This window comes from Patella vulgata, chromosome 7 (genome assembly GCF_932274485.2).
Source record: "Patella vulgata chromosome 7, xgPatVulg1.2, whole genome shotgun sequence".
NCBI lineage: Eukaryota > Metazoa > Mollusca > Gastropoda > Patellidae > Patella > Patella vulgata.
In genome coordinates, this window is record NC_065885.2 from 61,626,834 (window position 1) to 61,653,789 (window position 26,956).

The following is a 26,956-nucleotide window of genomic DNA, read 5'->3' on the forward strand; positions in this document are numbered from 1 at the left end:
ATAAGACAGAGGGTATGACGTGTCATGTAATAGATGGCAGAAGGGTGTCATGGTCATGCCAAGAAGTGAATACAGAAGGATGACATTTCATGTATGTCAAAGACAAGATTATGGAAGGGTGACATGTCATGTATGTAATCGTAGAGTAAAATGTCATGACATAAAAGGGAATTTAGAAGAATGAGATGTAATGTAAATGAAATGAAATGGGGTTTAATGTCCTACTGTTCTGCTCCTAAACTGGGCTAATAAAGATGGGTAATGTAATAGGACAGCATATAGAAGGATGAAATATCATGTATGTAATAGAAAAGGTTATATGAAATGACATGCTATGTAATAGAAGAGGTTATATGAGTTGACATGCTATGTAATAGAAGAGGTTATACGAGGTGACATGCTATGTAATAGAAGAGGTTATATGAGGTGACATGCTATGTAATATAAAAAGTTATAGGAGTTGACATGCTATGTAATAGGAGAAGTTATAGGAGTTGACATGCTATGTAATAGAAGAGGTTATATGAGGTGACATGCTATGTAATAGAAGAGGTTATATGAGGTGACATGCTATCTAATAGAAGAGGTTATATGAGTTGACATGCTATGTAAAAGAAGAGTTTATACGAGATGACATGCTATGTAATAGAAGAGGTTATATGAGGTGACATGCTATGTAATATAAGAAGTTATAGGAGTTGACATGCTATGTAATAGAAGAGGTTATATGAGGTGACATGCTATGTAATATAAGAGGTTATATGAGGTGACATGCTATGTAATAGAAGAGGTTATATGAGATGACATGCTATGTAATATAAGAAGTTATAGGAGTTGACATGCTATGTAATAGGAGAAGTTATAGGAGTTGACATGCTATGTAATAGAAGAGATTATAGTGACATGTCCTGCAATAGATTATATAAAGGTGACATGTCATGTAATAATAAGAGGTTATATATCTAATGTTATTGAAGAGTGGACAAACAGCACCTACTGTGCATGCTACATTTACATGTTCAATAAATACTGTGCATGCTATATACATAAATATATATGTTTTACTATTGAATAATTATTATTTTATATATAGGCTACTCCATTTACTCCATGTTAAAAATCACCAGAGGTTGTCAATAATCTGAGGCTATCAACTATAAACGATCAGAGATTGTCAACTGTCATATTATCATAGATTGATTGTCAACTATCAGAGGTTTTCATCTAGTAGAGGTTGTCATTTAACAGTCCAAGATTGTCAACTATCAGAAATTGTCAACTATCAGAGGTTGTCAACCATCAGAGGTTGTCAGTTATAAAAGATTGTCAGTTATCAGAGGTGGTCTTTTCTCAGAGGTTGTCAGCTATAAGAGATGGTCATCTATCAGAGGTAGTCAACTAACTATCATAGATTGTCAACTATTAGAGGTCATTGACTATCAGAGATTTATCAGAGATCGTCATCTATCAGAGGTTGTCAGTTATCAGAGATTATCGGTTATCAGAGGTTGTCAACTATCAGATAAAAAGTAATTGTTTTGGATTTTGTAAATGAAAAAGAAAGATTTGCTGATTTACCCAAATTTTAATCTGAAAATTAAATTAAACAGATACACTCAAAATAAACAACATAAACCGTATATAGGTAACCTAGTTGTGATATTCCACAGCTTTATTATAATATCAAACAAGTTAAAGATGCATTATGTACGATTTAGGTAAAGAGCTGACTGTTCTTGCTCTAATAGTTCAAAAATAGAAAGTTGTCCTTGTCGAATGCTTTATGACATCAAACTATACTGAGCACCATGGAAAACGCATCACTTTTTTTCCCAAATATTTTATTAGGTTTTGTATGTATAATATTATGCAATACTATGAACTATTGTTTCACACAATGCTCCCAAACGCAAAAAATATCGGCCCGTGTGCACCCAAAAAAATTGCACGAGATGCACATGAAAAAAAAACCAATATTCACGTGCAGCATTGTGTGTGAGCCCTTATTTAAAAGCATGTTTTCAACTTAATGTGCAGTACATGAACTGTGAAACGTCAATCTGTCGTAATTTGTTGTTGGACGTGTGAAGGAATTGAGCTAGAGATGCCGAGACTTATTGAAAATCAACAGAATGAAGCCATGGGAATGTCCCGGGCTGGTATGTCTACACGTGCTATTGCCAGACACTTTAATTGTCATTAGTCCACTATTGTAAGGTTGGTGGAACGTATTCGAGTTACTGGATCAACACGTGACCGTCAACGTCCTGATCCACAATGCGTTACAACCCAGACTCAAGACCGCTACATCCGGGTCACTCATCTGCGTGTCAGATTCCGCCCAGCGACTCGAACAGGTGCAGCAGTCGTCGGAAGACAAGGACCAGTAAGTGCCAACACCGTAAGATGTCGTCTAAGAGAAGTAGGATTCCGTGCACGACGACCTTATGTTGGAGCTATCCTCAGGGATCATCACCGTCAGCGGCGTTTGATTTGGCCTCAAGGACACCAGACATGGAGAAGAGTAGACTGGCAAAGTGTGTGGAGACGTCTTGGGGAATGTCTTGCAGACTGCTGCGTCTTCTAAACGAATCGATGGGGTGAGGGAAGTGTAATGGTGTGGGGAGGCTTCACATTTCATCACTGGACCGCCCTACACATTTGCAGGGGTCACGTTAATGCTGTAGCCTACCGTGATGATGTCTTGCAACCAATTGTTGTTCCGATGTTTCGAGTGCACCCACAACTTCAGCACTTCCAACAGGATAATGCACGTCCGCATACCGCCCGTTTTAGTATGGACTACCTGGCTGCTAACAACATCAATGTCTTGGACTGACCAGCCATGTCTCCGGACATGGCACCGATAGAACATGTCTGGGATGAGATTTGACGCCGTCTGTATCGGAGACCACAGATGCACACCATTGCTGCTTTAGAAGCTGCTCTTGTCCAAGAATGGAACAATTTGCCCCAGACCTTCTTTCAAACATTGGTTAATTCCATGCGACGTCGCTGCACAGCGTGCTTAAGAGCCCGTGGAGGACACACGCGCTACTGACATCTGTGTCGTACTTTTGGTTTTGACCCCTCTGACTTTGTACCGTTGATTACAGATTAAACATCCATAAGTGTACAAATGTGTCATTATTGAAGTGTTCCCATTTGAATATTGTTCACAATAAGAAGCAAAATAAATAAGATATGTTTACAGGATCATTTTGTTATACGAAAAACTAAGTGATGCGTTTTCCATGGCGCTCAGTATATTTAAATTTAAGTCCCTTTTATCAGACCTAAATTAATAATAAATATTTTTTGTATGGAATTCTAGTCCTTATATATCATGGTTCCTTCTCATAGACTGTACAAAACACATGGAATTCATTATCCGTGACTATAAAGAATTCACAATCCCTATGTTTATTAATATTAATATTAATTGTGTTTTAACTTTGATGAATTATGCGCATTATACATATTCTTATTATTATTATTATTATTATGTTTTAAAATCATTATTTTCCATTTCCTGGAGCTGTATTAAAATACATCAAGATAAAGGACTGGAGAAGACTCCCTAAAAAAAACCTTGTTCACAGAATGAACGATCATTATATAATATTTAGAGATACTCTAATGATTACATTACCATATTGGATCTAATTATAAGAACCCCTGCTATAAAATTGTCCAGAAAATAAAAAGATTTCCGTAGCTACACCCCCTGATCCCCACCACAGCCCAACCTGTGATCAGCTTTATTTGTAGGCCTTACAACTGCCAAAGCAACCATCATCTGCTTTGCATGCGACCTTGTCACTATTCCTGCATATAGATTTTCCTGCCTGTATCTCAAATTGCTTGCAGGACCCATGTGAAGTTAGCGATATAACATGTTAGCTTTACACATTGATATAAATTGTATTTCATGTATCAATTATTCAGTATATAGATACTAAATGTACATACTAGAGTAATTGACAGATATTACGTTCAATAGTTAAAGATACATAGGTTTAACTAACATAAACCATGCAAAGACACGTCCACACAGCAGCTATGTCTCAACTTCAGCTTATCTGAAAGTTTATGTTGAACAAATCAGACAAGGATTTAGGATCCTTCAAGAAATCTGGCCACGGTTTCACAAAGCATTCTCAGATTTAGGTTAAGAATTTACTCAACTTTCAATCACTGTTTATGAGAAATATCTTTGATCCAGAAATATAAAACTTTGCACATAGTTTTTTATTGATGCATTTGATATATTAAAACAACAAAAGTTTTAAAGGGCTATATTTTAGTTAAAATAAGGTGAACAATTTTGAGCAAATTCTTAACTTAAGTCTGAGAATGTTTTGTGAACTTGGTGGCTGATCTCTATAGCGGAGGACACATGACTAGCTGAATGATTTAGCCAAATTGTTCGGCCGAATCAATCTGCGTCAAAATTCACCTAGTGTGTCCACATGTTTGATATATTTGTCTGGTGTCCGCTTCGCCGAAGCATTCGCCCAAATGGAGAATTCATTAGCCAATCACCACTCACCATCCACTCACATCGAGAAGTCACATGATAGTTTGAAGACATAGACGATGCCATGTTTAATCATGTGAAGTGAAAGGTGATGCAATAATCTGGTGAATCGGGCGAAACATTTGCCTAATGTGTCCACCCATTCGGCCGAATAAAATTTGGCATCGATTAATTCAGCCGAATGATTCAGCTAATGTGTCCACTGCTTATCTTGTTCATAATAGGTTTTCCGCACAGACAGTTCTAGATTAAATGAACATGGTTAACAAGCAGTTAAATTTTCTGAATGTAATTCTGTAAGTGGCCAGAAAATAAACTTATAAATTAATAATGTCATCAAATCATAACAAATTATAACGAGAAAATCAATAAATAACAACGAGTGTCTAGATGGAGAGACATACCTTCTTTTCACTTCATAGAAATCCAACTGAAACACAAAAATATCAAATATTATAATCTTTAAAACTGCTCATCATCATTTGTGGGATTGTTAATCATCCCTTAGAAACGATAAAATTATTGTGAAAGTTGAAAATATAAAAATCCCTGCTCGATCAACAGTAGTACAAACAGATTTTAGGTTTATTGGTTTCTAAACGATTATCTCTGATTGTATAGGAGTGTTTTTCTTTGTTCAATGCGCGCGCTGTATCATACGGCCTGTCATTGAGTCAACTGGCGTGGTTTCGAATCCCCGGTTGTACGTGACAAGGAGTAGGGTCGCCTGTCCAACCTCGTGGGTTTTCTCCGGGTCCTCTGGTTTCCTTCCACTGCTAAAGACCCCTGCGCGCAAGCGAATTATTGAAATAAAATTAAACCATATGTTAGTCCCGAAATGAGCTAGTTTGTGTCGAGTGGACGTAAAACCCCATTTCTCTCTCTTTGTTCCATATTTTGTATCCCTGTCTTCATTAGACCAGTTCAGAGCAGAACAGTAGGACGTTAAACACGATTTCATTTCATTTCATTTTTATATATCTTCATTTCTACTACGCTTGATAAAGACGGAAGAACCCTCGTCTAAACGTCGCTGAAATAAACTCTTCAAGTAACTTGTATTCCATATACTTGTGTCCTGTGTCGCCTTTATTTACACAATAGTAGTGATGTCACAGGATTCTCAAATTTATACGATGTACAAATATAATGATTTATAAAAACAGAAGATTATTGAAATTAACAGAGTAAAACGATTAGAGTAATCAAGATGTTATAAACTATAAAACATATAAATTTAGGGAAAAAGCTACTAATTTATTTGGGTGGGGTCACCACCCAAAAAAGGTTGGGAACCTATGCTCTACAGCATCACTTATACTTTTTTTTAATCCTCCCACAGGTAAAGACCCCTATGGCATACAAATTATTAAAATAAAATTGTACCCTTGGATAAATAAAGTATATATTATGTATTACTTACTTTCGACCACAGTAAGCTAGCCTGGGTTATAACTTTCCATGATCTGCAAACACAGGCACAGTTAGCAATATCTGTAATGTCTACATAGGTAAATATCTGTAATATACAAAATACAGTTAGCTATATCCACAATATCTACATAGCTAAAATACACAACTATATCTGCAATGTCTATAATTGATTGGATGTCTACATAACTATATATCTGTAAGAAAATTGAATTATGAAACTGAAATGAAATGAAATGAAATGGGGTTTAACGTCCTACTGTTCTGCTCCTATACTGGGCTAATGAAGACGGGTATACACCATACAGTATGCTATGCGGGAAATATTACCCGGGCAGCGGCACTATGGCCTACTCCAATATCGAATTTCAACTGCCAAGGGATCTTTTACATCACTCCAATGTATACACGGGACCTCGGTTTTTCCTCCCATCTGAATGACTAGACAGCTGTCCTTGTCAGGCCCTCCATGCTGCATCACTGACAAGGGGAAACCACGTCGGAAAATCCTGATGAACTTTCTCGGCCAATGCAGGGATCGAACACCCGACCTCCAGGCTAGCGAGCCAGCGTCTTACCCACTTAGCCACTGTGGCTCCCGTATTATGCAATTACTGTGTAACAGGTGTCATGTACGAGGCATGGTATGAAAACAGTTATCTAGTGAGTTCACCGAGTACAGCCTACAACATATTGGCATCTTCTGAAGTCCAAGTTCCAATTAACCCAAATACATAAAACAATTTCTGACACTTATAACTAGGAGAACGCTACATTGGAGACGGTCCTGCACATTTAAGCACATATGAAGTCATATGTGGATTATGGGTTAGGGTTAGGGCTTACAGTAACCCTGGACGAAGCCTAAAGTGGGGCTTATGTCGACTTTGCAACCTAAAGCAACTAGTTGCAGTCAGTTGCAAGAGTGTTTATGTCGATTATATCAGCAACTGAGGACAACTGGGAGCAACTGAATTTGGAGCGCTTATGTCAACTGGAACTGATAGCGATCACACTGAACACGTGACTGTTAATTTATATATCACGTGATCAACAAAATGGCGAATTACGTAGAAGAAGCAACCCAAAGGCATGGTTGGTCCTGCTACAATTCTATTAGTATATTATTGTCGACATTATCAACATTTGAAAAGTGGGTGTCTTCGTTCGCTTCAATTTGTTTATTTATAAAGTCACATGACACATGTCTCTTATCACGTGATGTTATTTCCATGGAAACGAGTTGACTCCAGTTGCAAGAATGCTCATGTCGACTGCAACTAGTTGCCGCTAGTTGCAGCCAGTTGCAGGAAGTTGAACATGTGCGTTGAGTTGTAAGAGGCGCTCAGGTCGACTTTTTTCAGTTGCATTCAGTTGCTTTCAGTTGCTCCCAGTTGCCAAAACACCAGTTGCTTTTAGTTGCAAAGTCGACATAAGACACCCCCCCCCCCCAAAGCACAATCTACATAAGACGTCACATGTGCAGGACCGTCTCCGGTCTAGCATTCTCCGCCTAACTAACAATGTTTCTGTTGGTTGCAGATCATTTACATAAACTCACCTTAACAGCCACTTTACGTGGTAACATTGATATACTATCCCTGGCTTCTCCGGTACCTTGGCCAAATATATCCTCTTCCTCCATATTCTCACCTCGTTCTAGTCTCTATAAAAACAACCCATAATCTCAATCATTCGTTAATCACAAGATAGATATTAATCACTTGTTGGCTCCTCTGATATTCGCTTAAACAGGGAGGCTACCCGAAAGATGTTCTTTTAAATTTTAATAAAAAAAGTTGTTGCCTGGGTAACAGATTTTTTGGGGGAGGAAAAAGTATGAAAAACATAGGTACACAACATCTCTGTAACTAATTAAGATATCTTCACCAAATTTGCAGGATATATAAACAAATATCTATCCCAGAACCAGACAGAAAGCAAATTGAATTATTATTAATAATTCTCCCTAAAGACAAAATATTGTTTCAAACATCATTTTTCAAGAAACTATAAAATCCATAGAGAAAAACTCTCTGTCTGGCTTTTGGGTTATCATTAAAGAATAAGCAGTCCAAAATAAGACATTTATCTTTATTATTATCAGAGATATGGTGTACTTACGTTTTTCATACCCCCCCCCCAAAAAAAAACAAAAAAAAATATGTTACCCAAGCAACAACTTTTTTTTAATGTTAGTTTTCCCCACAGACACTTGAAGGGATTAAAATAAGACTTCTTATATATTATATTATTATTAAGAAGTTTTATTTTAATCCCTTCAAGTGCCTGTGGTTTTCCCTTATTTATTACATTTCGTAATTACATGTACCATTTTAAATTCAATAGTTTTAAAATTAAAAGAACATTTTTCGGGTAGCCTCATCCCTTAAGATGATTCTATGATGTTTAGACGTATCATTTTCAAACCAATCTTTAAAATTAATCTTGTAGGATTTTTTTTTTTAAAAGTTTATTTTAAAGACTTTAATTATCATTTGACGAGAATATGACAAAAAAAAAATATGCTTAAATATGAATCGTAAATTACTTTATGTATTTAAATTAAGAATTAACAATTAAAAATATTTTTAATTTAATTTTTCTTTCCCCACAGTATTAACAATACACACAAAAGGATATTAATTGTGTAAATAAGTCACTCTTGAAATTTTCATCGTAAAAAATTAAAAGTAAATTTATTACATTGAAATGTTAAAAAAACAAAAAAATCCTGAATACATGAAAACAATAAATAGAATTGCATAACATTTACCTACATAACAGGCAATAATATTAGGGCCTACCTACTTTATAGGCAATAATATTTAGACCTACCTACATAACAGGCAATAATATTTAGGCCTACCTACATAACAGGCAATAATATTTAGGCCTACCTACATAACAGGCAATAAGGAAGCACATCAGCTAATCGCAAGCATAATTAGCAAAATAAGTTTCAAAATTTGTTTTTAGTTACCATACATCTAACAAAATAATGATTTAATAAAAAAAGAAAATTATTCGATTTCTAATAGCTTAAGTTCATGCAAAAAACATTTTAATTCTCATTCAAATAAATGTTTCACCGAATGAAATATTGAAGTTATTTTCTTAAAATTTCCATACTCTATTTCAAAGTTTAAGCAAACATAATTAGTAAATATTGTATATCTTGTAGATTTTTGTTTTGTGTGTAGTGTGGTCCTCCTGCACTTACTATTAATAAATACACAGCAAAATTACAGTTCAATAAACCAGCGGCTGTCAGGCAGAATACGCCCACATTTTCGAGAGATGGATAGAGAACAAGCTAAAAAGAAAGTGATTTTTCCTATAATCAAGGGCCATAATTCAGGAAATTACAATTCGATATGCACGTATGTCGAAAGGAACAGAAATCTTTGGGTTATAAACTTACATTTCCAGTTTCAACAATTTCGGATAAAAATTGTGACCTCTATAGGGTCCACAACCTTGATATACCATATTTTTAAGCTATTTGAGAACGAGGGGGGGCCATTTTGTCTGTCAGTTTTGGGCCGATTTTCACGAAATTCGAACTTAGCCATCCTTAGGGTGTAACGGCGATATAATAATACGTTTTTTTAAATCGGATAAAAATTATGACCTCTATAGGGTCCACAAGCTCAAAACACGATTTTTGGTACTATCACGGGCCATAATTCAGGAAGTTATGGTCCGATATGCACGTATGTCGAAAGAAACTGAGATCTTTGGGTTATAAACTTACATTTCAAGTTTCAACAAAATCGGATAAAAATTGTGACCTCTATAGGGTCCACAACCTTGATATACCATATTTTTACGCTATTTGAGAATGAACGGCGGCCATTTTGTCTGTTAGTTTTGGGTCGATTTTCACGAAATTCGAACTCAGCCGTTCTTAGGGTTTAACGGTGATATAATAATAAGTTTGTTTAAATCGGATAAAAATTATGACCTCTATAGAGTCCACAAGCTAAAAACACGATTTTTCGTACAATCAGGGGCCATAATTCAGGAAGTTACGGTCCGATAAGCGCAAATATCGAAAGGAACCGAGATCTTTGGGTTATAAACTTACATTTCAAGTTTCAACAAAATCGGATAAAAATTGTGACCTCTATAGGGTCCACAACCTTGATATACCATATTTTTACGCTATTTGAGAACGAACGGCGGCCATTTTGTCTGTCAATTTTCACGAAATTTGAACTCATGGTGTAACGGTGATATAATAATACGTTTTTTTTAAATCGGATAAAAATTTTGACCTCTATAGGGTCCACAAGCTAAAAACACGATTTTTCGTACAATCAGGGGCCATAATTCAGGAAGTTACGGTCCGATATGCGCGAATATCGACAGGAACCAAGATCTTTGGGTTATAAACTTACAGGGGCGACGGCATAATACGTCCACATGAAAATGTGGGCGTATTAAAAGAAAATTATTTATATCGAATAGCTTAAATAACTCTTGCTGTTTTCCCATTCAACAGATGTTTCACTGTATCAAATAAGGAAGCTACTGTATTAAAATTTCCATAGTACATTTGTCAATATTTTCAATATATTTTTCTTTAATTTATAGACTCTCAACTTACCAGTATATTATCTATTATCAACATATCATGTGATATAGATAACTGTTTGAGTGTATAAAAAGTGGTTTATATGACATTCCATTTAAATAACAACATATTTTACACAGTGTTAGTTTCTTGACAACATTTAAATAACAATATATTTTACACTTGTGTTAAAATCTGATTAAAATACAGTTTCTATTTTGTTTCGTTTTTTATATTTTAGAATTTTGTTTTTCTTTACCTCACTACACTAGTAGAAACCTCAAAAGTATAAAAAAAAGTGAAACGAAATGTAGTTCTGTATTTTTATCAGATTGACTTTTGTTATTTTTTTGACGACATTTCACATATACAGATCAAGACTTCGTGTTTGTACTTTGAAAGGGTGTTATCGTGTCATCTTGCCCTTTCCCCTTGGTTTGTGAGAGAGAGAGAGAGAGAAATGGGGTTTAACGTCCACTCGACACAAACTAGGTCATTTCGGGACTAACATATGATTTAATTTTATTTTAATAATTCACTTGCGTGTAGGGGTCTTTAGCAGTGGGAGGAAACCGGAGGACCCGTAGAAAACCCACGAGGATGGACAGGCGACCCTACCCCTTGTCACGTACAACCGGGGATTCGAAAAAACGCCAGTTGACTCAATGACAGGCCGTATGATACAGCATGCACGTGCTAACCATTCGCCCCCCCCCCACCCTGGTTTGTACACATTAGCTACTGTACATTAACCCTTTAGCAACCGCTCAATAATTGACTACCCAAGTTTTAAAACATTGAGTTCTGTAGCTCATATTCGAAAACAGCCCGAAACTCCTGCTCACTCTAGCACCTCAAACATCCCAAACCACAGAACTAGTATACAGTACTTAAATAATTCACATGCAGATTGAGGCGCTAGAGAAAGATTTGATTTTGGGCGGTTTCAAAACCGCCTGAAACTACTGCTCTCTCTCTCTGGCGCCTCAAACCTCCCAAGTCTCAGAACTAGTGAATAGAGCTAATCATGTGGTGCAGTTTGGTGCACTAGAGAAGGCCTTGATTTCGGGTGGTTTTGAAACTGCTTGAAACTACTGCTCTCTCTCTCTCTTTGGTGCCTCAAACCGCCTGATTCTCTGAACTTGTGAATAGTACTGTACTTAAATAATTTACAGCTAATCATGTGACTCTGGCAGTTTGGGGCACTAGAGGAAGACTTTGGGTGGTTTCAAAACCGTCTGAAACTACTGCTCTCTTCACTAGCGCCTGAAACCGCCCGAGTCTCAGAACTAGTGAATACAGCTGATCATGTGACTCTGGTGGTTTGGTGTCCAAGAGGGAGCCTAGATTCGGGTGGTTTCTGACAGTCCTTGTGCTAAAGAATTAAAGTTTGGTGTTATTTAATTAGTCGAAAAGATGCTTGCTATGAAACTGTTACCATGGTGATTAATTTTAATCATCTCAATCATTCAGTAATAACTTCATCTTTACCAATAAGGGCAGGTAATTAAATATAATGTGTACCAGACAGGTAGAAAGGACAAGATGGAGACGATCAGGACCCAAGACAGTCAACATATTTTGTGCATTTATACATCAAGAATTAAGACAACATAAAAGACTAGAAAACTGTGGATAAAATACGAGACTAACTTCGCCATCTTTACTACTTTCCAATTCCTGAAATGGTTTTATATAGATTCACAAAAATTATAAATAGAATGGCGATGTGTATGCACTTATAGAAATCTCTTGGCAGATTTATATGCTTTAATTACGGTGCATTATCTCTATTTTGTGAAATATGAGATCTTTGTAATGGCCCCGAAAACACAAAGAATTCTCAGACTTAAGCTAAGAATTTACTCAAAATTGTTTCCCTTATTTTAACTAAAATATAGCCCTTAATAAAACTTTTGTTGTTTTAATGTATCAAATACATCAATACAAAACTATGTGCAAAGTTTTGTGTTTCTAGATCAAAGATATTTGGGGCAGTGATTCTCTTTTGTCTGTATGCACCAGACACATCCGTCTGGAGTGGCAAAAATTTCTGGGTGCAAATATATGCCTTCTTGAACATATATAAAGATCTGTGAATAAAACCCCAAATCCAATAAATTTCTACGAATATCGACTATAAGTTTTATACTCTTATGACTAGTTTATAGATACTGTCGGCTCAAATCAAAACCCACGAGGTTTGACAGGTGACCCTACTCACGTCATGATACAGCGGGCATGTGCTAACCATTTGGCCATCAAACCCCTCAAAATAATTAAGTGATCAAACTAATTCTGGATAGACTTTTTAAACATGGGCTAGGTCTGTTTCTTGATCGCCATTCAAAGATTTTTTCTAATGAAACACATCTCTTTAAATAAAGTGTGTGTACACAGTGTCTTGGACAGCTTATTACCTAATTACAAAATATTCAAACACATTTCAGAGGATGAATATTGAGAGAGAAAAACATATAAAACTGCATGCCTGGAACCTAAAAGGGAATTTGATTGGCTGAAAGAAATGGGATGTACTGCATAGCTTTTGTCTAATTTCTAATTCATCTTTAACTAATGTGACCCATCACATCGAAATGTGACCCATCACATCGAAATGTGACCCATCACATCGAAATGGGTCCTATTACATCGAAATGTGACTCATCTCATTGAAATGTGACCGATCACATCGAAATGTGACCCTTCTCATCAAAATGTGACCCATCTCATCTAATGTACATCTACTAAGAGCATCTTCACAAACTTGAGGTATTGTCTACTTGATTACTACTCATTACTAACTATTTTAACAAACGGCGAAACAATACACATATAAAATGACAATTAAGATCGGGTAGCACGTTTTACCCAAATCCACTATTATTTCAACTTAAAAGACAATATCGATATTTGATAATATATGTTCTTTATGCCAAATTGTAATTTTTAATGGTATATCATCAAAAATAGTTATAACTTATTATTATATGAGTTGAAACAATGGTAGATGTGTTTGATTTGGTAAATTTTGGTAGGTTTGGGTAAATCCAGCTACCGATTAATATCTGTTTAACTTGAGGCAGACATTTTCATTAGTAAAAGTCACTTGTTCGTTAGAGAACAAAATCAATTTTATTGTGTTAGTCTGTCTATTCCTGGTATTGCAGTCGTTAATCAAGGTGATAGTGAAGATGACAATTATATAAGCTACTCTGTTATATTGAGAACTAGGAATAATAAAACACTATGTGTCAGGTTAATTCTAATTTATCTATTAAAACCTTTAATTCGTGTATCTAAGAAAAACTTTTACTAGTTTGTTCATCTAAGATAAAATGTTCTACAGAATTGTGAAAGATAATCTATGTATAGCCTACACATATACTAAAATCACCTTAATATACACATCGTATAGTACTACCAAACATGCAATGAGGCTAATAGATGTCAGCATTCAACTATATATTTTGTCATATACAGAGTCAATGAATTGAAAGGGGGTTTAATATCCTATTCAGCTAATGTCCTATTCAGCTAATGTCCTATTCAGCTAATGAACTGTCAAGTATTCTTGCCTGAGAGAGAGAGAGAGAGGGAGAGAGAGAGAGAGAAATGGGGTTTAATGTCCACTCGACACAAACTGCATCATTTCGGGACTAACATATGGTTCAATTTTATTTCAATAATTCCCTTATGTGTAGAGGTCTTTAGCAGAGGAAACTAGAGGACCAGAGAAAACCCATGAGGTTGGACAGTCGACCATACTAATTGTCACGTACAACCTGGGAATCGAAATTACACCCCTTGACTCAATGACAGACCTTATGATTTCATGTGTTAATATATAGACCTGAGGCCTGTTTCACAAAATTTTAACTAAGATAAAATCCAAATTTTATAAATTTGATTGGATAATATTAGATTGATTTTAGTTCTTAACCAATCAAAATTGAAGTATTTACTAAAATTTGGATTTTATCTTTAGTTAAGATTTCGAGAAAAAGGGCCCTGACCATATAATCATGTATGTTTGGTGATAACTAAAATCTCCATTTCTAGATCTACCATAGGCAAATTACAAACTATGTCTACAAATTGTTTAGACCAAACCAATTTTATTTTTATTTCTGTGAGAATCATGAACCTGTTTAAAATTCGAAATCTTAAATTTTTAGACAAGCAAACAAGTATTTTTTGCTTTTAAATTATTTTATTCTTTACCCCTTAAGAAATAAGAGGAAAACTTTTAATTTTGCATTCCCAAAGAACAAAAATTTCGAATTGGTGTTGCCTCAAGTTATATTTCTATTGCATATATAATATACGTGTGTGAATGCATAGATCTCTATAATTACCGTTAGATTTAACTGTTAGATAAAAAAAACAAAAAACAAACACAAAATATAATATTCTGGTTAAATGTTGAATATATAATATCTGTTTTTTTAAAATAAAGAATTTTATAGATTACGTTGATCAAGGGTTAAATTTTGATTATATATCTGTTCAAACTAAAACATAGAATTAATTATGGATTAATTCGATCTCAGTCAGATGTTTACAAATAGAATTATAGATTACTTTAATCTTGGGTTAAATTTTGATTATAGATCAGTTCAAACTAAAATATAGAATTAATTATGGATCTCAGTCAGATTTTTACAAACTGCTTTTTCTCTATAGCTATAAATCAGATGATCTTTATATATGAAAAATTGAATTTATTTCATTTTATTTCCCATCCAGCAAACTATGCTTGAATATCCTGAGGAATTTTCTCAGGCAACATCGGGATCGAATCTTGGTTAGTAAGCAATCGTGCTATACTTACAGAGCAACTCAACACAAATTTGGTCATTTCGGGACTAACATATGGTTTAATTTTATTTCATTAATTCACTTGTCGCATAGGGGTCCTTAGCAGTGGGAGGAAACCGGAGGACCCTGAAAAATCCCCACGAGGTTGGACAGATGACCCTACTCCTTGTCACATACCAATGGGAAATCGAAACCACGCCAGTTGACTCAATGACAGACCGTATGATACAGCGTGCACGTGTTAACCATTCGGCCATCCAACCCCCGTCTCCTAAAGAAATCAATGTTCTCATAGTTTGTTTGAGGCCTTCTTTTTTCTTTTTTTTTAGTTTGGGGGCCTTTTTTAGCCTTGAATTACATAATTGTTATGAATTAGTAAGATTACCCCACACTGAATTTGCCCATAAGCTAGAAACATCAGGTTATATCCTAGAAAGCACCAATTACAGTCAGTTTTTAAAATATATCTTGCTTGCACACAGGGTTGGAGTAGGGGGGGAGAGATAGCCTACAGTGGCAGGGGTATCAAGCCTCCAGTCCGCCCCTACGTGGCTCCCCAGTAATTCATATTGCCGTATGCTGGATAAGAAGGAGATATAAAATAACAATTTAAGATAACATAAAATCATCAGACGAACAGTTTAGGTAGAGTACAATAATATAATTTGTAAATAAGGTGACAGAGTCACTATTCGTGATCTCAAAATTATTATGTTATTAAGGCAGTGTGAATTTGATAAATGTTTTATAATTCTTTTAATCGCTCTCCCAAAAAATAATGGAACAGGGAGTTACTCGTTAGATTTAGAAATGTTTCCTTATTCGTGAATAATAAATAACATTCTGATTAAAATACAGATCTATATTTCGTTTCGTTTTTTTTATACTTTCGATGACCGGCACTACATGAAGATCTGACGGGTTGTAGAGGAAGGTAGTGTCAGGGGTCGTACGAGTGGCTTTTGACCCTGAGACGTCAAACATGGAATAAATAATCAGTGCTGATGTTTCTAGTGGGATACCCACAGTTCCGTACAGAGCGTGCAACAGACCGTTTTATTGGCTAATTCCTCACATCAACCAGAACAGAAGTTATATAACAACTCTTCCAGATCTATGTAGTAAAGACAAGTAAAACGAAATTTTGAACTATAAAAACAAAATGAAATAGGATCTGTGTTTTAATCAGATTGATTAAATAATGAAACAAGAAACAATTTCACACTGACAAATTAATTGAAGAGCCCCGGGGAAGAACGATCTAAGTCACTTTTTCAACGAACCTCAGTTAATGGCGCCATCTGGTAGCAAATTGTATAAGCTTTCTGTGGAACAATCAATTTCAGGTAAAAAAGATCAGAGTCACATCGAACCAAGGCCCTTCTGAAATGGCCTCCCAGACAAATACAAGTCCATCGTATTTATTTGACCTTAATTTGGTTGAAAAGTTGAAGTCAGTTGTTGTACTGGTAATTATGATTCGTATTAAACATCATTTTGAAGTTGTAATTAAACCCACCCGTTGTTCTGTTCTGCTCGTCCAAAAGTCTGTTTTGCCTTTTATGCGAAAAGACAAAAATGTGACTTAGATCGTTCTTCCCCTGGACTCTTCAATTGTCTGACAAACTGTTAATGTTAGATTCGTTCTATGTCAAATATGGTTTGATGAATTTCGAACCTACTTAAAAAAAACCTAAATTAGTGAAAAAATATGATCAGGATATGAAAACAAAAAAGTTATCACGATAAAGAAAGAAATACATATTCCTTCATATTCAGAAATAGTTATTCCTTCATATTCAGAAATAGTTATTCCATCATATTCAGATAGATTTTAAATGTAATAATGTGGAGTATCAGAGGTAAGTATCGTCCTGGAAGCAAAATAACTTTAAACCAAATTATCAGATCTGCCGAAAGTTCAAGGAGACAGAAACAGCTCCAAAAACAGTTTCAATATTTTAATAATATCTCTTCTTAATTTAATCTTAAATAATCAATTTGGGTACATTTGAGCATGAATTAAGCCGTGAAAATTTTGATGTCCGAAAAATGTAAACGGCAATCAGAGGGCTTTAATTAAAGTCAGCCCTTTTTGTTTTCAGCTTTCAAGACGACTTGTCTGTTTGCTTTCTAAAACACATCTACCTCTGAAACTCCCATTTATTATTATTCAGAAATTCCTGAAAAAATAAGTTTAACCAAACAAAAACCAAAAAGCGCCCCATGACCAAGTTTTAATGATAGACAAAGAAAAGATGGCTTCCACAAATAACTCATCTAGTTCCCATGGAAACAAACCAACCACTGTGTACTGGAAATGAACATTTTTTATTATACTATAACTTAAACATACATTTTGCAAGAGGTAAATCTGTCTATTGCCGGTCTTTCTTTAGGCCTGACATGTTATCTGAATTATTAATTAACTTATCCAGGCCATAATCAACTCTCGATGGCATCAGATTTCTCCGATATTAAATAGATTAGAACGGTTCAGTCATATTTTAATTTAATTTAAAAATGGAGGAGCGAGACTTAGCTTCGAACAACCAGTAGCTTGGTTGCAATTATGTCACATGTCTTGTCAAACCTTCAAAGGCTAATATCTTCGCTCGCAATAGAGTAATACGAATGAAATTTTCAAATTATTCATTTTACATTATCTATTTTTGAACTATTATAGCAAGAATGGCTAGCTCTTTATCTAAGTCTTACATAATGTCTCTTTAATTAACAGTTTATAGGCTGATGATATCACAAAATATTGACAACTAATTTTTATAAAAGAAAACAACAATAAATTAACGATATCAATACGTTTTCTGATCCTAATTTAAAAACTTTTATACCAACCTCAAAATATTCTCGTTGACGTTTAGCATCCAGTGTATGATTATACCACGCATCAAATATAACTCGTCCAACAGCTATGTGGAATACACGTTGAATCTTCTGAAATGCCACTAGAATAAAATAATAATAAAATGTTTTGTGTTATTATTTTCAAATGAAAAACACCTGGTTAAAAACCAGGACATTTAGTTATGTGAGAAGCAATGGTCCTGGTTTTACCGGGACAGTCCTGGGCCCTGTTTCTCGAAATCTTAAGGGGGTTGGATGGCTGAATGGTTAGCACGTGCGTGCTGTATAATAAAGTCTGTCATTGAGTCTACTGGCGTGGTTTCGAAATCCCCGGTTGTACGTGACAAGGAGTTGGGTCGCCTGTCCAACCTTGTGGGTTTTCTCCGGGTCCTCCGGTTTCTTCCCACTGCTAAAGACCCCTAAGCGCAAGCGAATTATTGAAATAAAATTGAAACATGTGTTAGTCCCGAAATGACCTAGTTTGTGTCTAGTGGACGTTAAACCCCATTTCTCTCTCTCTCTCTCTCTCTCTCTCAAAATCTTAATTAAAGATAAAATCCAAATTTTAGTAGATACTTCAATTTTGATTGGCAAAGCACTAAAATCAATCTAATATTATCCAATCAAATTACTAAAATTTGGATTTTATCTTAGTTAAAATTTCGTGAAATTAGGCCCAGGTTCTACCGGGACGTATGGTAACCCTAGATTCTCCTGCTCTTTTTATGAACGCCGCTGATCGTTATTTGATAGATTGTGAATCACCTGTAAACTACAATATTGTAAAACTTGAATTTCTAAAAGGAATAATGGTTGAATTTTCTTTTTATTTCGATTTCAATATGTACAAAAATAAAATGAAAATTTGTCAATATTCAACATCCTCTGCAGAAGATTTTAGTAAGCCAGTATAAGCCACCTATAAGTTAGTAAGCCACCAATAAGTAAGTAATGAATGAATGAATGAATGAAATATGATTTTATGGCACGTCAGCTCCAACCGGGCTATATTGCGCCAAACATATGGTGAATCTGAGACAAATTAAAACAATATCACATAAATGAATTTATATATGTAAATAAAAACAAATATCACAGAAAATATATTAATTAAAAATAAATATAACAAATCTTTTACATATATAAATATTTAAAACGATATACATGATTAAATATATACAATTAAAATTGATTATAAAAGTTTGTCTCGTTTAAAAATGTTAGCACTTTGTCATATAGCTCCGGTTGAGCAAATAGCTGACGTACTGACTGGCAACGCAATAAGTAAGTAAGCCACCTATAAGTCAGTAAGCCACCAATAAGTTAGTAAGCCACCAATAAGTAAGTAAGCCACCTATAAGTCAGTAAGCCACCTATAAGTCAGTAAGCCACCTATAAGTCACCAAAAAGTCAGTAAGCCAGCTATAAGTCAGTAAACCACAGTAAGCCAGCTATAAGTCAGTGAGCCAGTAAGCAACTTTAGTCCGTAAGCCACAGTAAGCCAGCTTTAAGTCAGTGAGCCAGTAAGCAACTTTAGTCCATAAGCCACAGTAAGCCAGCTATAAGTCAGTGAGCCAGTAAGCAACTTTAGTCCGTAAGCCACAGTAAGCCAGCTATAAGTCAGTGAGCCAGTAAGCAACTTTAGTCCGTAAGCCACAGTAAGCCAGCTTTAAGTCAGTCAGCCAGTAAGCAACTCTAGTCCATAAGCCACAGTAAGCCAGCTATAAGTCAGTGAGCCAGTAAGCAACTTTAGTCCGTAAGCCACAGTAAGCCAGCTATAAGTCAGTGAGCCAGTAAGCAACTTTAGTCTGAAAGCCACAGTAAGCCAGCTATAAGTCAGTAAGCCACCTATAAGTTTTGGGTAAAATCTTTTGATGGGCCTCTTGATAATCTGATTAAATTTCCACTCTGGTTCTGTCTTCTGGTATTGTTTTCTTAATTAAATGTTAAATCAATTTGAGTCAATTTTATAGAAATTTGATATTGTCCAAAAAATGAATGATATGAAATGAAATGGGGTTTAATGAAGACGGGCATACACCATACAGTGTGCTATGAGGGAAATTTTGTCTAGACATTAGTGCTACAGCCTACTCTTGTATCGAATTGAAACTGCCAAGGGATCTTTTACATGCATGCAAATGTGTACACTGGACCTCAGTTTTTTGTCCCATCCGAATGACTAGACAGCCGTCCTTGTCAGGCCTTCCGTCCTGCACCAATGACAAGGGGAAACCACGTCGGAAAATCCGGATAAACTTTTCCCAGCCAACACTTGGAGCGAACCTGCACCCTCCAAGCTAGTGTCTTACTGGCTTAGCCACCATGGCTCCCATGCAACTTAATAGACTTTGAATTGATTAACTCGGTATCAATACAAATACAGATATTATATAAAACTCACTGGCTTGACGACCTTTTCTATATCTCACCCATGCCTGTAAATAAAAATAACAGAAACATTTACCATCTAGTTCAGCGGGGTTGGATGACCGAATGGTTAGCGCATGTGCACTGTATCATAAGGTCTGTCATTGAGTCAACTGGCGTGGTTGCGATTCCCCGGTTGTACATGACAAGGAGTAGGGTCGTCTGTCCAAAATCAGGGGTTTTCTCTGGGTCCTCCGGTTTCCTCCCACTGCTAAAGACCCCTACGCGCAAGCGAATTATTGAAATAAAATTAAACCATGTGTTAGTCCCGAAATGACCTAGTTTATGTCGAGTGGATGTTAAACTCCATTTGCCAGTTGAAAATTTCGAACCATATTAGTCTCAAAATGTGGTAGACCATACCTTCCAGTGACGTAAATGTACTTGTAGCTTTTGACTATAATACTGATATTCAGCCAGATGAAGTTTATTTTCAGTATCTTGAACTTTTTTCATCTCCTTTAAGTGATATTGCATCCAAGCGCTGAAAAAAGAATTCAAGTAACAGTTAGACCAATCTGGTTAAAACACAGATCCTATTTCGTTTCGTTTTTTATAGTTCAAAATTTCGTTTTACTTGTCTTTACTACACTAGGATCTGGAAGAGTTGTTATATAACCCACGTTCTGGATAGCGTGAGGGATTAGCCAATGAAACCATCTGTTATGGCGACTTCTTGACGTGCGAGGCACAGAACTGTGGGTAAACCACGAGAAATGTTAGCGCTCATTGATTAATCAATGCCTGGCATCATGGGGTCAAAATCAAAAGCTGCTCATATGACCCCTGATTCGACCTTCTACTATAATGGTCAGATCTTCATGTAGTGTAAACCATCGAAAGTATAAAAAAACGAACCGAAATATAGATCTGTGTTTTAATCAGATTGTATTTAGATAACAAGTTTTGAGAGTTTTACAGGGGTCAATAAAAGGTTCTGGGGATTACTTTGAGGAAATAGTTTTATTTCTAGTGATCTTTGTCCAAATATCAGGTTTCTTGGATTAATGTTTTTCGGTAAACGCTGTATGTACAATAAGAAAGGGGGGCGTTGAATCCTCAGTATGTCAATGGCTCCCTAACGAGGAGATTCAGGGCTCGATCACAGCGTTGGCTGAGATAGTTTCTCAGGACTGAGAGCCTCACAAGAAAAAGTGTCTTGTCATTTGTATGGGACAAAAAAAAATCTCTTCCTGTGAACATGTTGGCATGCACATAAAAGAACCTTTGACGGTTGGAATTGAATGAAGAGCAGGCTATCAGGGCACCAGTCTCACAACATACTGCATGTCATATGTACTTTTCACTAGCCCAGTCGGTGCAGAAAAGTAGGATGTTAAACCTTCTTTTCATTTCAGAGGACTGTATGACGTTTTGGCCACCAACGATTCAGCAACAGAGATTTTTAACCCTATCACTAGCCAGTTAGCACAGGTCTTTTTAAACCTCTTCTGGATGAAATGTGAATCTAAAGGGGAACAGTAAATCAGTTGAATAATATTTAGAACTGAAAACAAAAAAGTACAGAAAGATAGAGAGAAATGGAGTTTTACTAGATCATTTTGGGACTATAAGAAAAAAAAAAATGAACCAAATTTAAATGAATCCTTTGTTCTTGTTCGATTCAGAATTACAATATGTTTTCTGATAAGGTAACTCACATAAAGGAGAAATAACCAAACTGACAAAGATATGGACATTTGAATACGTTCATTTTCTCAGACATAAGGCCTACATGTATCAACAAACTTACTTAAATGACATCTTTTTTAATTTGGTGTTATACTGGCCATAAGCTGTGTGGTACATCTCTGGTGTTGGCTAAAATGAAAAAAATAATTCAAAACATTATTTAACAGTGCTTTAAATTAATACAGACATATTTACTAGTCTGACAGTTAATCGGATCGACTGTCGATCACATTACACGTTATGAAATAATGTATGTTTAAGGAATCTTACATTAAAATATGAAAAAATACTTTTAAATGTATAGTTTTCAATATTTTTATGTGTAAATTAACACATGGAAATCTTTCAATAAAATGTGATATTGTTCAAGATAGAAAAAAATCTCTTATTTATCTGCTTTGCTCCATGTCGGTTTGTCACTTCTACTATATGAATTGGGGTCCTTTATACACAAAAATTCAAACTAAAATATTTGAAGGATTCAGACATAATTTAAAATCTTAGTATGAATTTTAGCTCTTAAGCTAATAGAAAAATGTGTATTTTTCAAATCACAGTCCAGAATGTACCGAATTGACAGAATTGCAATCGAGTAACGCGGAATTCAGTCCTGTCACAATTCTGTCAGTCCCGACAACAGAGGTGGTGTGAGTAGAATCGTGACGTAATTAAACACAACGAATATGTTTCGGCTGCATTGGTTGAGATATTTAATTATTCAATCGACGCATGCGTTGCTACCCGAAATCCACCTTTTCACTCGATTGTCACTATTTTTGGGATTGAGAGAATTCAATTCCGGAACTTTCAATCGAGTACCCCCATTGTCTCCAGGGACATTTCTAAGAATTAAAGATGCATAATGTAAAATTTAGATAAAGAGCCAACAGTTCTCGCACTGTTAGATAATGAAAAGGGGTAATTTGAAAATTTCAAGCAAGATACTTCATTCTGAGTGATGTTAGGGCTGTTTGGAGAATAGCGGAATCACGACTATCATTGCTACCGTTGCTACAATAGTAAACAAAGTCTTGATTATCCATTTCCTAATTAAATCATTAACCATCAATCGTGTTTAAATCCGTTGAAAAACTAGAGCATCTGATGACTTCGAGAGTTGGTTATTGTCTTGGCAAGTTAATAAATGCCTAATTAATAATTTATTTAACATTCAATGCCTTAACCCTTTGGACACTGACATTCTGAATGACATTAGGCCTATATACTACTCTCCCATGATAAAAATTGACCAAAAATTGTAATATTATGAACCCTTGGGACCCGATCGGCTGAAAAAACGGCTAGAAAACCTTGATCAGAATACCAAGCAGCCTGTATATCGGCCGCCGCATGTACCTGGACCAGCCGCACGGTACTTCAGCCAAGGGGCATCGGGGCTGGTCTTTCGCCCGGGCGGGTCCAAAGGGTTAAGAAAAACCTGCAGCATTAGGCAGATTTAGCTCTTGCCTACTACCGCTTTAACTATTGGGGAAAACAAAAGACTACTCACCAAGAGAAATTCATCAAGATACACCAACATTTTGCAAGAGATGGACAGAGAACAAGCTACAAACAAAAGCAATTTTTCGTACAATCAGGGGCCATAAATCCAGAAAGAGTTATGGGAGAAAACAAAAAGACTACTCACCATGAGATATTCATCAAAATTAAAAATATAATCCAAATTACTATCTGAGATAACTTTTATAACTGGTCTCATGTTGGTTGGAATAAACATATCCCTAAAAAAAAAATGTTCATGTTATTACATTAAAGATATATTATGCAAGACTGAGATAAAGAGCTGGACATTCTTGCTATAATAGTTCCAAAATAGATAATGAAAAATGAATATATTGATAATTTCATTCAAATTACTTTATTCTAGGTGTAGTTATGACTGTCTGAAGATGTAGCCTAGATCGTTTATTACTGTAGCAATGGAACTTGTATACTGAGAGCAGGACGAAGGGCCTGACAAGGACAGCTGTCTTGTCCATCGGATGAGACGAAAAACCGAGGTCCCGTGTAAACATTGGAATGCACGTAAAAGATCCCTTGGCAGTTGGAATTCGATATAAGAGTAGGCAATAGTGCCGCTGCCTGGGCAAAATTTCCCTCATAGCACACTGTATGGCGTATGCCCGTCTTCATTAGCCCAGTATAGGAGCAGAACAGTAGGACGTTAAACCCCATTTCATTTCATTTGTATACTGAGACTAAGTCTTGAGTATCCATTTCATCATTAAATTTTTAAATCTCACGGCCACGGGTGTTCAAATCCATTTCAATCTTTGCCATTCAATGAAATAGAGTGGTGATTATAGGCTTGTCATGTGAATCAATGTCAAAATAATAGTTTATATAACTTTTGAAGCCAAAATAAAAACCTGCAATAGGCAGATTTATCTCTTACATAGTGCCTCTTAAATAACTAAGCCAACTAACAAAACTGTCATTTATTTTTTACCACCTTTCTGTCCTATATGATCAACCTCTGATCTTATCAAAAATTCAACTTACCATGATAAGGCGTCAAGTCCAAGGTCATCCAGGCGACTTAAACTGTTTAGAATAAATTCCAGTGGATCAGCAGGGCAGATGACAGCCAATCCTGATAATAAGGCCTGAAAAGAAATGAAATGAAACAGGGTTTAATCAATATCCTACTGTTTTGCTCCGACTGAGCTAATGATGATGGACATAAGCCATACAGTGTGCTATGATAGAAAATGTGCCCGAACAGCAGCACTACAGCCTACTCTTATATCGAATTCCAACTGTCAAGAGATCTTTTATATTCACACCAATGTGTACACAAGATCTGCGTTATTCATAACCTCCGACTAACTAGACCGCACCTCTGACATGGGGGAACCACGCACGAAAAGCCTGATGGCCTTTCTCAGAAAACACTGGAGCTCCAGGTTAGCGAGACAACATCTTACTCACAGAACCCCTGCAGCTCCCTAGGCCTGAAAAGAATGTAATATTAGTCTACCCAGATCCACTAACAAATATTTATATATAGATCTAACGGAAATTCAATTTCTAATATCACATAATTCTTAAAGTCTAAAATCAGGGGTTTAAAATCCATGCAACTCAAACCATTTCATTTCTGGACTAACATCTGGTACATCTTTAGCAGTAGCAGAAAACAATGAGAACCTGAGAAAATTCATTGGTTAGGCAGGTAAACCTACGTACTTGTTACAGTACAGAGAACAACCAATTTTATTTGATAAGAGACCGTATATGATCTTAAGCATAAGCTTACATATTAGGCCACCCAAGATAAAAATAATTGTTGTTTAACATAACACGTGTTATGAACAACAAGGTTTGCAGAATAGCTTATTGCTCGCGCTCAGATTTGGATGCATGACCACTGGGACCAAAGACCACTCGGACCAATTGATAGACCACTCGGACCAACAAAAAGACTACTCGGACTATATGGATATGGGAACTCAGCGTGGCAAGAGAAAATCGGTTTCAAGTTTGGTCCGAGTGGTCTATCAATTGGTCCGAGTGGTCTTTGGTCCGACCGGTCTGGATACCTCAGTTTTGAAGGATCAGTATTTTGAGTTCTTCAATTTGCAAAGCATGTGACCGGACATTAGCATAGTCTGGTAGTATGTATATGGTACTATGGTCATGGAGCTGTATAAAACCAAATGAAGCCAATGTAGGTTACCAGAAACATAGGCCTACGTACAGTAGGCCTGAATTAGCGCTCCTACGGTTAGAAATGCTGAGAAGTATTTGGATTGGATTAACAATAGCAAAAGTCAGAACAAGGATCGTTGACTTTGCCGTACAACTACGAGTGCTATTAATAGTATTATTTTTTAGCAGTTGACATCGTAGGACGACAGTTACATTCTAAGATTTTCAAACATCAAATACAAAACGAAAACGGACAATGGACAACTTTTGTTATAAAGAGGAATATAATGGGGACACAACTCTATGTAATGCTGGACATCTCCTAATAACCGTACCACTCAATTCGAACCATTTAACCATCCAATTCTAACCGTTTACGGTTATCAGGCTAGCCGTAGGTGCAGCAGTACGGTAATGTCATTTGATATTTAGTTGTGAGTTAGGGACTGGTGTATACAGTAACCAGTATAGAATGTAAAAACATAGAAATGCAGTAAAATTCATTTAGAAAATTTCAAGTGTCCTTTTACAAAAATAATTGGAAAAAAAAAAAATAACATTGAGATTATTGATAATAATATTGATATTGAATGTTGATACCTCGTACACATCTGGCAGTTTATTAACTCTCAAATACTTCCTCAAATTTGGATCCAACTCTTTTAAGCCCCCCGCCATCTTTTTATTTTTAAAAGAAAGTTGAAATAAATTTCATAACATAAAATCCTGCCTATAAAATTACAAAAAGGGTTTGTTAAACGATAAAAGTTTGCTAATCTTCCGCCATATTTGTGTTTATTAGCAACCGCTATTAGAGTTATTTCCCCTTTGGCAACCGGTTTGAACAACCGGTATCAGTTTTGGTTGATTTAAAATTTAAGACACACACCATTTCGTTTAAAATTTTTAGGAAAATATATCCAGAT

At 35.8% G+C, this 26,956-nt stretch overlaps 1 protein-coding gene across 2 annotated transcripts in view; it reads right to left on the reverse strand.

The window, feature by feature from the left end:
- LOC126827538 (dynein regulatory complex subunit 6-like) overlaps nt 1-26,816 on the reverse strand; it is a 47,025-nt gene extending 20,209 nt beyond the window's left edge. Inside the window, exons 1-11 of one of the 2 annotated variants that reach the window (XM_056102361.1) lie at nt 26,631-26,816; nt 24,882-24,985; nt 24,007-24,100; nt 22,420-22,487; nt 21,030-21,150; nt 20,641-20,674; nt 18,228-18,337; nt 14,909-14,920; nt 7,533-7,637; nt 5,964-6,059; nt 4,945-4,970 (exon numbers count right to left, since the gene is read on the reverse strand). In XM_056102361.1, coding sequence (XP_055958336.1) covers nt 4,945-4,970; nt 5,964-6,059; nt 7,533-7,637; nt 14,909-14,920; nt 18,228-18,337; nt 20,641-20,674; nt 21,030-21,150; nt 22,420-22,487; nt 24,007-24,100; nt 24,882-24,985; nt 26,631-26,708 — 848 coding nt within the window. In that variant the 5' untranslated portion in view covers nt 26,709-26,816. The remainder of the gene's footprint in view (nt 1-4,944; nt 4,971-5,963; nt 6,060-7,532; nt 7,638-14,908; nt 14,921-18,227; nt 18,338-20,640; nt 20,675-21,029; nt 21,151-22,419; nt 22,488-24,006; nt 24,101-24,881; nt 24,986-26,630) is intronic. The other variant, XM_050556995.2, reaches the window with a different exon arrangement.
- Between the last annotated feature and the right edge of the window lie 140 nt (nt 26,817-26,956).